This window comes from Amblyraja radiata, chromosome 1 (genome assembly GCF_010909765.2).
Source record: "Amblyraja radiata isolate CabotCenter1 chromosome 1, sAmbRad1.1.pri, whole genome shotgun sequence".
NCBI lineage: Eukaryota > Metazoa > Chordata > Chondrichthyes > Rajiformes > Rajidae > Amblyraja > Amblyraja radiata.
This window is the reverse complement of record NC_045956.1, coordinates 91282883-91295255: the sequence shown is the minus strand read 5'-3', so window position 1 is coordinate 91295255 and position 12373 is coordinate 91282883. Positions and strand designations below refer to the sequence as shown.

Genomic DNA, 12373 nt, shown 5'->3' with positions numbered 1-12373 from the left:
CAAGCATCTGCAGTGATCCAGAAAGCACATTGGTGTATTTTCTTTCTTAGGCGTCTGAGAAGCTTCGGCAAATCCACAGGAGTTCAATTACATTTCTAGCAGATATGTGTTATAGAAAGTATTCTGATGGAATGCATGGTCTGCCAACTGTTCTGCCTTGGACTGCCTGAACATACAGAGAGTGGTCAGAATAACCCACTCCATCACAGGCTCCATCTTTATTGTGCATTGCATCAAGAAGGCTTGAAGTATCAGCAAGGATGCCTGTAACACTGGCCATTCCCTATTCTCTTTTCTATGTTCTGGGAGACGATACAGGAATTTGAAAGCTGAGACGTCCAGATTTAAGAGCAGCTTCTTCCCCTCCTGGGCCAGTCATCTCTTTTACCTCCCATTCCCAAGGATGATGCTATGTACTCTTACTTATCTCTACCTCATTCGGTTATTCCGTTATTGTACTTTAATATTTTTTTGCACTCCTCGGGGTTTGCAATACAATCTTGCACCATTCTGGTGTTTTGCAGAACGTCATTACTGTGTGCATACTGTTTACTCTGTGAATTTCATGTGAACGAGGTATTTCATTGCACCCCGGTGCATATAACAAAAAACAAATCTGAATCTCAACTAATCTGAATTCAGATTAATTCAGAATTAACCTGAATTTAAACTAAACTAAATCTAAAACACCTTAGTTTCAACTGCAAGAAAGGAGATGTAACAGGAATCTTTAATAGGGTTCAAATGGTGGATGTGAATCATTGCTTCCATTTATTGGTAATCAAAGTTCAACAAAAATAAGTCCTTAATATTAAATAAAGTATTTAGGTACAAATTCATTGCACAGAGTGTGGGGAGAATAATGAAACTTGTTGCCCCATGCAACGTTGAAGCAAACAGCACATTCATCATGAATGCTTGGCCAAGGAAAGAATAAATCAGGATTTAAAAGGAAAGAAGCTCATGCGCAATTTAAGTATATTTTTCTGCTCACAGATGAGAACATTTCTGGTTTCTCTTTGCTTGCCTAGAGACATGATTTGTGGATCTATGTCTTCAATAAAAGTGGCCCCAGGCAACAAACCATATCCAGGCTACTGGTTTCAAAATGATGTTTCAATTAACTGTTGTGTTCTGCCTGGGAGTCTTAATAGAAAACCAGTTTGTAACTGAATCAATCCAGAGACAGTGAGAAAACAAGGTGTTGCCAGTCATGTGGCAAAGAAGATTCATCATGTAGCAAGTGACTTTCCCATCCTCCATCTGAGCAGTAATTCACAGGAGAGCACTGCTGGCCTGTTTGGAGTCCACTCAAGCGTTATACCACTGGTTCCACAAGAATAGACTACAGGCCTGTTCCACAATGGATGCACTTTCAGGTAGATGGGAATGTGGTACAGACTGTGATATTACCCTCTGTCTGCTATCTTTTCCCAATTCGCGGCCGTGATAGGTAAGTAAGTCAACAGAAAATATTTAGATAACTACAATTGTTGGTCACTACAACCTCTCTTACATGGGTAGGAAGGAACTACAGATGCTGTTTCCACCGAAGATAGACACAAAATCATGCAGCATCTCCGGGTAGAAGGAATGGGTGACGTTACGGGTCTTGACCCTTTTTTCAGTCTGAAGAAGGATCTCGACCCGAAAGGTCACCCATTCCTTCTATCTAAAGACGCTGCCTGTTCCGCTGAGTTACCTCTCTTTTATACCTATTTCGGAAGACACTATCTTTGGACAAATCTCCAAGGACCCTCAGTTCTTCAATACTCCATAAAGGGTCTGTCCCACTTGCGCGACCTTTTCGGCGACTGCCAGCACCCGTCATAGGTCGCCGAAAATGTTCAACCTGTTGAAAATTCAGCGGCGACCAGAAAGACGCTACGACTCTTTGGGTGATTAAAAGCCTCTCACGAACATACAGGCGACCCCTGGCAACCTCTCACGACCATACAGGCAACCCCTGGAGACCTCTCACGACCATATAGGCGACCCCCTGGCGACATGCCCCCTGGTGACACCCCGGGGCACCCGCTACATGTTGAAACATTTTGGCGACCGATGACGGGTGCCGGCAGTTGCCGAAAAGGTTGCGTAAGTGGGACAGGTCCTTAAGACCCTACCGTTCCTAGTGTGCGTAATCACTGCTTCAAAATCCCTGTACACACAACGAGCCTGTGCTGTCTACAAATGTCAGAATTATTAAACGCGAGTGATTTTTTTAATGATTCATTTCAGACGTTGTACTTCATGAGCTCCAACTCTGCACAAACAGGAATTTGAACGCTCTACCTGAACCAGCTCTTGCTCCGCATACTTCAGCCTGCTGAGCTCCGTCTCTGATCCCTCCCGCAGTTCCCTCAGGCGATAAGCCTCACGCTTGGCGTCGTTTATTTCAGTTTTCATTTTCTGCTCCAAATTTTGCTTCTCCACTTCAACGGTTCTGTTCTCTTCTTGAGCTTTTTGAAGTCTTCATTAAGGCAAGGAAAAGCAGGGAAAATAAAAATAAATAGAAATGAATGGAATGCAGTCTTTATCATAACCAATGTGTTCCGTTGCCAGACCCATGACATCCTCTAAACAATAGACAATAGACAATAGGTGCAGGAGTAGGCCATTCGGCCCTTCGAGCCAGCACCGCCATTCAATGTGATCATGGCTGATCATCCCCAGTCAGTACCCCGTTCCTGCCTTCTCCCCATATCCCCTGACTCCACTATCTTTAAGAGCCCTATCTAGTTCTGATGGTTCTGAACTTAAAGAAAGGTAACTTTGAGGGTATGAGACGTGAATTGGCCAAGATAGACTGGCAATTAATTCTAAAAGGGTTGACGGTGGATATGCAATGGAAGACATTTAAAGACTGCATGGATGAACTACAAACATTGTTCATCCCAGTTTGGCAAAAGAATAAATCAGGGAAGGTAGTGCATCCGTGGATAACAAGGGAAATCAGGGATAGTATCAAAGCGAAGGATGATGCATACAAATTAGCCAGAAAAAGCAGCATACCGGAGGACTGGGAGAAATTCAGAGACCAGCAGAGGAGAACAAAGGGCTTAATTAGGAAAGGAAAAATAGATTATGAAAGAAAACTGGCAGGGAACATAAAAACTGACTGCAAAAGTTTTTATAGATATGTGAAAAGAAAGAGATTAGTTAAAACAAATGTAGGTCCCTTGCAGTCAGAAACAGGTGAGTTGATCATGGGGAACAAGGATATGGCGGACCAATTGAATAACTACTTTGGTTCCGTCTTCACTAAGGAAGACATAAATAATCTGCCGGAAATAGCAGGGGACCGCGGGTCAAAGGAGTTGGAGGAATTGAGTGAAATCCAGGTTAGCCGGGAAGTGGTGTTGGGTAAATTAAATGGATTAAAGGCCGATAAATCCTCAGGGCCAGATAGGCTGCATCCCAGAGTACTTAAGGAAGTAGCTCCAGAAATAGTGGATGCATTAGTAATAATCTTTCAAAACTCTTTAGATTCTGGAGTAGTTCCTGAGGATTGGCGGGTAGCAAACGTAACCCCACTTTTTAAGATGGGAGGGAGAGAGAAAACGTGGAATTACAGACCAGTTAGTCTAACATCGGTAGTGGGGAAACTGCTAGAGTCAGTTATTAAAGATGGGATAGCAGCACATTTGGAAATTGGTGAAATCATTGGACAAAGTCAGCATGGATTTACAAAAGGTAAATCATGTCTGATGAATCTTATAGAATTTTTCGAGGATGTAACTAGTAGCGTGGATAGGGGAGAACCAGTGGATGTGGTGTATCTGGACTTCCAGAAGGCTTTCGACAAGGTCCCACATAAGAGATTAAACTTAAAGCACACGGCATTGGGGGTTCAGTATTGATGTGGATAGAGAACTGGCTGGCAAACAGGAAGCAAAGAGTAGGAGTAAACGGGTCCTTTTCACAATGGCAGGCAGTGACTAGTGGAGTACCGCAAGGCTCAGTGCTGGGACCCCAGCTATTTACAATATATATTAATGATCTGGATGAGGGAATTGAAGGCAATATCTCCAAGTTTGCGGATGACACTAAGCTGGGGGGCAGTGTTAGCTGTGAGGAGGATGCTAGTAGACTGCAAGGTGACTTGGATAGGCTGGGTGAGTGGGCAAATGTTTGGCAGATGCAGTATAATGTGGATAAATGTGAGGTTATCCATTTTGGTGGCAAAAACAGGAAAGCAGACTATTATCTAAATGGTGGCCGACTAGGAAAAGGGGAGATGCAGCGAGACCTGGGTGTCATGGTACACCAGTCATTGAAAGTAGGCATGCAGGTGCAGCAGGCAGTGAAGAAAGCGAATGGTATGTTAGCTTTCATAGCAAAAGGATTTGAGTATAGGAGCAGGGAGGTTCTACTGCAGTTGTACAGGGTCTTGGTGAGACCACACCTGGAGTATTGCGTACAGTTTTGGTCTCCAAATCTGAGGAAGGACATTATTGCCATAGAGGGAGTGCAGAGAAGGTTCACCAGACTGATTCCTGGGATGTCAGGACTGTCTTATGAAGAAAGACTGGATAGACTTGGTTTATACTCTCTAGAATATAGGAGATTGAGAGGGGATCTTATAGAAACTTACAAAATTCTTAAGGGGTTGGACAGGCTAGATGCAGGAAGATTGCTCCTGATGTTGGGGAAGTCCAGGACAAGGGGTCACAGCTTAAGGATAAGGGGGAAATCCTTTAAAACCGAGATGAGAAGAACTTTTTTCACACAGAGAGTGGTGAATCTCTGGAACTCTCTGCCACAGAGGGTAGTCGAGGCCAGTTCATTGGCTATATTTAAGAGGGAGTTAGATGTGGCCCTTGTGGCTAAGGGGATCAGAGGGTATGGAGAGAAGGCAGGTACGGGATACTGAGTTGGATGATCAGCCATGATCATATTGAATGGCGGTGCAGGCTCGAAGGGCCGAATGGCCTACTCCTGCATCTAATTTCTATGTTTCTAGTTCTCTCTTGAAAGTATCCAGAGAACCTGCCTCCACAGCCCTCTAAGGGAGATAATTCCACAGACTCACAATTCTCTGTGAGAAAAAGTGTTTCTTTGTCTCCATTCTAAATGGCTTACCCCTTATTCTTAAACTGTGGCCCCTGGTTCTGGACTCCCCCAACATCGGGAACATGTTTCTTGCCTCTAGCGTGTCCAAACCCTTAATAATCTTATATGTTTCAATAAGATACCCTCTCATCCTTCGATACTCCAGAGTATCTCTGTGGAAATTTTCAACATATAACCGAACAAGGTCCACAATCAATCATAATTGGCTTTGTTCCTAACACCTATAGTGAGCAGAAAGGAAATAGGTACTGAAGATTTTCATTGGTGGGTCGGCAGTGGAGAGATTTAGCAATTTAAAAATTCCTGGGCTTTAACATCATGGATGACCTATCCTGGGCACATAAATATAAACAGGGAGAAAGCACGATAACATCTTTACTTTCTTAGAAGTTTAAAGTGATTTGGTATGTCACTAAATATTCTTAGCAAAGTTCTGCAGATGCACTGTGGAAAGTATTCTAACTGGTTGTATCATAGCAAGGAAGAGCAATTCCATCACCCAGGAACACAAGAGGCTGGACTCAGCCAGGTTCATCATGGGTACCGCCCTCCCCACCATCTAAGGCATCTATCTAGATGAAGGGCCTCCTCAAGAGGTGGCATCTACCATCAAAAATCCCAACCATGCCCTTTTCTCGCTGCTATCATTGGGCAGGAGGCAAAGAAGCCTGATGACCCACACTATGAACTATGAGCTTTAGGAACAGCTACTTTCCCACAACCATCAGGTTCTTGAACTGGCCTGCACAACCCTAATCCTACCTTAACAATGGAACACTATAGACCACCTCTTGCACAATGAAGGATTTGTTTTCCAATTGTGGATTTGCACAATCTTTTTTTGTAATCATTTATGTTTTTGTGTGTTGTCTGAGTCTATATGCCTGTGCGACTGTTGCAAGATTTTCATTGTACTTCACCATACTAGTGCATATCACAATAAACACAACTTGACTAAACTTGGTCCCTCATGCCTGACCTGCCACTCAATATGATTAAGGCTGATCTTCCCTGGATCTTGTCTCCTCTTCTGTACCAGTTCCTCATTGCTTCAATTCAAAAATATATCTGATTCCTCTTTAAATACCCCTAATGATCCAGCAGTGAAAACCTTCTGGAATAGGGATTCAATGCTCTTCGAGATAAAATAGGCACAAAATGCTGGAGTAACTCAGCGGGACAGGCAGCATCTCTGGAGAGAAGGATTGGGTGACGTTTCAGGTCGAGACCCTTCTTCAGACTGAAGACCCAAAACATCACCCATTCCTTCTCTCCAGACATGTTACTCCAGCATTTTGTGTCCATCTTCGGTTTAAACCAGCATCTGCAGTTCCTTCCAAAACACTCTTAGAGATAGGGGAATTTTAAATGACCACCCCTACAATTAGGTATCGCCGTTGGAAATTATCTCACTAGAACATAAACAGTATGCACAGGAACAGACCGTTCAGCCCTCAATGCCCGTGCTGAACTTGATGTTAACTTAAACTAATCTCCTCTTGATCAATATCTTGGTCCTCTTGGTCAACAAAATAGAGAGAGTACAGAGGAGATTTACTAGAATGTTGCCTGGGTTTCAGCAACTAAGTTACAGAGAAAGGTTGAACAAGTTAGGGCTTTATTCTTTGGAGCGCAGAAGGTTAAGGGGGGACTTGATAGAGGTTTTTAAAATGATGAGAGGGATAGACAGAGTTGACGTGGAAAAGCTTTTCCCACTGAGAGTAGGGAAGCTTCAAACAAGGGGACATGACGAGAATTAAGGGACTGAAGTTTAGGGGTAACATGAGGGGGAACTTCTTTACTCAGAGAGTGGTAGCTGTGTGGAATGAGCTTCCAGTGAAGGTGGTGGAGGCAGGTTCGTTTTTATCATTTAAAAATAAATTGGATAGTTATATGGATGGGAAAGGAATGGAGGGTTATGGTCTGAGCGCAGGTATATGGGACTAGGGGAGATTATGTGTTCGGCACGGACTAGAAGGGTCGAGATGGCCTGTTTCCGTGCTGTAATTGTTATATGGTTATTATATGGTTATATGGTTATATCCCTCCTGTCTCTGGCTATCCATGTGCTTATCACTGGTGGAAATTTCTCTACATCTATGTCTTCCCACCTTAGGGTTTTATATGTTTCAATAGGAACACCCTAAAATTCCCAAATACAATAATGGGATAAATTCCCTCAATTAGAGTACATGCTCTCAATGCAAGGTGCTGTTAGGAAGTATCTGTGGAGGAAATCATGTTAATCAGAAATCCAATCCCTTTGTATTGTCCATTTACAGCATTACAGAAGTAGCTACAACTTTTTATCACTGGGTTATCATGAATAGTTTTGAGTAGAGATATACCGCGGAAACAGGTCATTTGGCCGATCGAGTCCGCGCCGACCAATGATCCCCGCATATTAACATTATCCTACACACCTTAGGGACAATTTACAATTATACCAAGTCAATTAACCTACAAACCTGTACGTCTTTGGAGTGTGGGAGGAAACTGGAGATCCCAGAATAAACCCACGCAAGTCACAGCAAGAACATACAAACTTCATACAGACAGCACCCGTATTCAGGGTCGAACGCGGGTCTCTGGCGCTGTAAGGCAGCAACTCTACCGCTGCATCACCGTGCCGCCCTACTCCATTGTTTACTTAGTTTAGTATGAACTCTGACATCTCTGGACAAACCAGATTTGTCACATTTCTCAAAGAGCAGCACCCACATTCAAAGTCCCTGTATCTTTTGACCTAATCTATCAGATTGTTAATGCAACACAACAGAATGGTTGTGGTAAAGTAAACGGTTCAAAGTTGTACAAAGCATTTTGGGGAAACATAGAAAATAGGTGCAGGAGGGTCCATTCGGCCCTTCGAGCCAGCACCGTCATTCATTGTGATCATGGCTGATCGTCCCCAATCAATAAGCCGTGCCTGCCTTCTCCCCATATCCCTTGATTCCACTAGCCCCTAGAGCTCTATCTAACTCTCTCTTAAATCCATCCAGTGACGTGTCCTCCACTGCCCTCTGTGGCAGGGAATTCCATAAATTCACAACTCTCTGGGTGAAAAAGTTTTTTCTCACCTCAGTCTTGAATGGCCTCCCCTTTATTCTAAGACTGTAGCCCCTGTCTAAGACTGTGACCATAAAGGGGATACTTAGTCATAAACCAAATTGGAGGAGTACCAAATGTCAAGGCTTAAGATTAGCTTAAAGTGGTAGTGAGGAAAATCATCTTTTACTCTCGGTCATTTATAAATATCTTTGGGAAGCTAATTTTGAACACTTTGGTTTTGCTCCAGTTATCACTCGGTCCTCACCTCTCTTGAAATTCCATCAGGCTTTCCTCAGCTTTGTGCAGGCTATCCAGTTCTTTCATCATCTTTGTAATGTGTTCTTTGGAGTTCCTGTTCTGATGGAATGCAAACCAGCAGCCCCCAATACCAACTAGCATTGAAACAGCGAGGATAAAGTCCTTCAACCAATTGTGACGAGGTCCTGAAAAACAGAAATAATTTCTCACGCAAAGTTCAAGAGCCATTATGTTAGACGCCCTAAATAGTAAGTTCTCCATAATGGAGCATTTGTTATAATGTTCTCAACATTGGATCCATTTCCACAGGCATTTTTTAAAGTCACAATAACCTCTCAGATCCCTTGCTAATATACAGGCTATTTTTCAATCAGGCATAATGAAAAATATATATTTTTTAAAACATTTTCATGTTCGTGCTGTGACATCAACCACATTTATTTCAGTCGACAACAAGCAATATTCTGGTGGAACTCAGCAGGTCCACAGCATCTGTAGGGGAAAGGAATTTATTTCAGTGTGGAAACATGTCTTTAGGCCCACCGAGTCCACGCTGACCACGATTACCTGTACACTAGTTTCTATAGATTGCTATCCTACACATTAGGGACAACTTACAGAAGCCAATTAACCTACAAACCTACATGTCTTTGGGGTGTGAGAGGAAACCGGAGCACCTGGAGAAAACCCATGTGGTCACAGGGAGAACGTACAAACTCTGTACAGACAGTACCTGCAGTCAGGACCGAGGCTGGGTCTCTGGTGCTGTAAGGCAGCAGCTCTATTGTGTGCCTCCACTGAGCTGCTCATAATTGTTGATATTTCAGATCGAAACCCAGCCTCATTTACTTCATTGCCTTACTTAACACAAGGGCAAGACAATTACGTTTTTTTTTTTACAATGCAAGACTTGAATAAATTCAAAATATATTTGCCTTTAACCACAGATTTTCAAATTTAAATTAGATCTTGTTTCTTTTGAGGAATGTCACGAGTATTTTGTTTTAATTCCCGGGATGGTCTTGCAGGCAAACCTGGTACTTATTACCCAGTTGCAAAGTCATCCTGAAGAGGTGACTTTCCGAAACCACTGCACCTGGAGGTTTGGTAGATCTGAACACTTCAGAAACAACAACCTTGACGTGGGACTCTTGTGGAATTAAATGAAGCCGCACCACAGCTTTGTGGCGACTAATGTTTTATATTTTAAACTTTTAATTTCAATCCTTGGACGCATGGTGAGATTTAAACCTATGGTTTCAAAATTGTGCAGGCTCTGCATTATTGCCTGGCTATCAGGGACATTATTAAAACCACATAGTAGCAATGTGGAATCTGGTGAAAATCCAGATCACAAAACTCTGGACCATGTGCATTGTGCACAAAGATCTCTGATGTGTTTCCTTCTATCAACAGCCTTGGATAAACCTCTAAAAATGGACGTCCCTGACTTGTCCACTTTGGCTGAGCTAAGTTGTTACAACAACCTGGATAACTGGTTTAAACTGGAATCTTCCAATATCCATTAGTCCAATTTTGTAGCATGGCAGAGAAAATTTATCAAGCAGCAGTTTTTACAAAAGTCAGGTACAGGTACATGCATTCTTCAAGTGACTAAAGAAAGATTTATCTGGCAGCATTTGTTCCTTTCTCCTTTAAGAGAGAGGAGAACATTTAGAAGCCAGGGTCCATTGTGGTGGAGGCAACCTGTGGGCATGATGGATGGAAGACAAAACAACTACCTTTCCTGCTCAAAAAAAGGGAAACAAAAAGACAGCATATTCACCTAATCACACTGGAAAAAAGAAGCCAATAGCCAAGCAGCAATACATTTTGTTTTCAAGGTCTTTTTAAACCTGTCCAGTACTTCTGTGAACAATTCCCTGGATCTTACCTAAAGATCACTGCTATTGTTAGCGAGTGATTAAATGTACTCGTCAATGAATGTGACTGAATAAAATGGCAATGGCAGAATTGTTACCGTTAAAATTTATGGCTGGAGATTTATACCTTGAACAGGTCACAAGGGCCCATTTTATCCCTGGTCTATGGAGGGCAGGGTTAAATGCACAAGATCAGTCCATTGCATCCCACTGGCAGAGTTATAAATAGGTGTGGACATGGATCATTCTATTGCTTTTATCAAATCGATCTCAAATACTGAATAATGTTTAAAGCATCTGAAGAAAAAGCTTTAGTGTGAATACTGAACAGTTTGGAGACTTTTGCAAATTCAGAACACGCTGACTCCCTCGTGAAGATCTCAGTTTTTATACTGAAGGCTGAACAGGTTCCATTTCTTCAACTGATTTTCTCTTTCTAGATTTATAACTGTTATTAATTACAAAGATTTTGTAATCCATTCAACATTAATGCAAGGTATGGTTTGTATGATTTGAAATATACGAGTTTCAAATGTTTTTCGCAACACTGAAGGACTACCTGAAATTTAGCTCATGGTAAGATGCATTATCCAACAAGAAGAGGTGCAGAAGGTACTATCGTGTATGAAGGTAGACAAATCTCCAGGGCCTCATATCCGAGAACATTGTGGGAAACTAGAAAGGAAATTGCAGGAGCCCTGGTTGAAATTTATGAGTCGTCTTTAAATACAGGTGGTGCCGGAAGACTGGAGGGTGCAAATGTTGTACCTCTACTCAAGAAGGGCTGCTGGCAAAATGCTGAGAACTACAGGCCAGTGAGCTTAACATCTGTAGTTGGAAAGTTACTAGAGAGTATTCTGAGGGATAGGATATACAGGCATTTGGATGGTCAGGTCTGATTAGGGATAGTCAGCATGGTTTTGTACGTGGGAGGTCGTGTCTCACAAATTAATGTTGTATGTATGGACCAGCAAGGCATTTGACAAGGTTCCACAAGTCGGCTCTGGAAGGTTCGATCGCATGGGATCCAAGGAGAGATAGCTGAATGGATAGAAAATTGGCTTTGTGGAAGGAAGCAGAGGGTGATGATGGAGGTTGTATCTCGGACTGGAGGCCTGTGACTAGTGATGTGCATCAAGGTTCGGTGATGGGCTCATTACGGTTTGTCATCTATATCAATGATTTGGATGAGAACACACAAGGCAAGATTAGCAAGTTTGCTGATGATACAAAAGGGGGCGGTTTGCAGATAGTGAAGATGGTTGTGAAAAATTGCAGCAGGATCTTGATCGATTGACCAGGTGGGCGGAGGAATGGTTGATGGAATTTAATACAGAGAAATGTGTTGCATTTTGGGCCGTCTAACAGAGGCAGGACCTACACAGTGAATGGTAGAGGTCTGGGGAGTGTTGTAGAGCTGAGGGATCTAGGAGTACAGGTGCATGGTTCCTTGAAGGTGGAGTCGCAGGTAGATCGGGTGGTCAAAAAAGGCTTTTGGCACATTGGCCTTCAGCAGTCAGAGTATTGAATATTGAAGTTGGGAGGTCATGTTGCAGTTATATAAAACATTGGTGAGACCGCATTTAGAATATTGTGCTCATGTTATAGGAAAGATATTGTCAAGCCTGAAAGGATTTAGAAAAGATTTACGAGGATGTTGTCAGGACTAGAGGGTGTAAGCTATAGGGAGAGGTTGAGTAGGCTGGGTCTCTATTCCTTAGAGCGCAGGAGAATGAGAGGTGATCTTATAGAGGTGTACAAAATCATGAGAGGAATAGATCGGGTAGATGCACAGAGCCTCTTGCCCAGAGTAGGGGAATGAAGGACCAGAGGACATAGGTTCAAGGTGAAGGGGAAAAGGTTTAATAGGAATCCGAGGGGTAACTTTTTCGCACAAAGGGTGGTGGGTGTATGGAACAAGCTGCCAGAGGACGTAGTTGAGGCTGGGACTATCCCATTGTTTAAGAAACAATTAGGCAGGTGCATGTATAGGAGAGGTTTGAAGGGATATGGACGAGTGTAGCTGCAACATGTTGGCTTGTGTGGGCAACTTGGGCCGATGGGCTTGTTTTCACACTGTATCACTCTAGGACTCTAAGCAGTCA

General features: G+C 42.8%; 1 protein-coding gene across 2 annotated transcripts in view; it reads right to left on the bottom strand.

Annotated features, from left to right (window-relative positions):
* Window positions 1–12373, bottom strand: part of stim2 (stromal interaction molecule 2) — a 151565-nt gene that overhangs the window by 16410 nt on the left and 122782 nt on the right. For both annotated transcript variants that reach the window (XM_033026653.1, XM_033026659.1), the window contains exons 7-8: window positions 8393–8570; window positions 2296–2473 (exon numbers count right to left, since the gene is read on the bottom strand). In XM_033026653.1, coding sequence (XP_032882544.1) covers window positions 2296–2473; window positions 8393–8570 — 356 coding nt within the window. The remainder of the gene's footprint in view (window positions 1–2295; window positions 2474–8392; window positions 8571–12373) is intronic.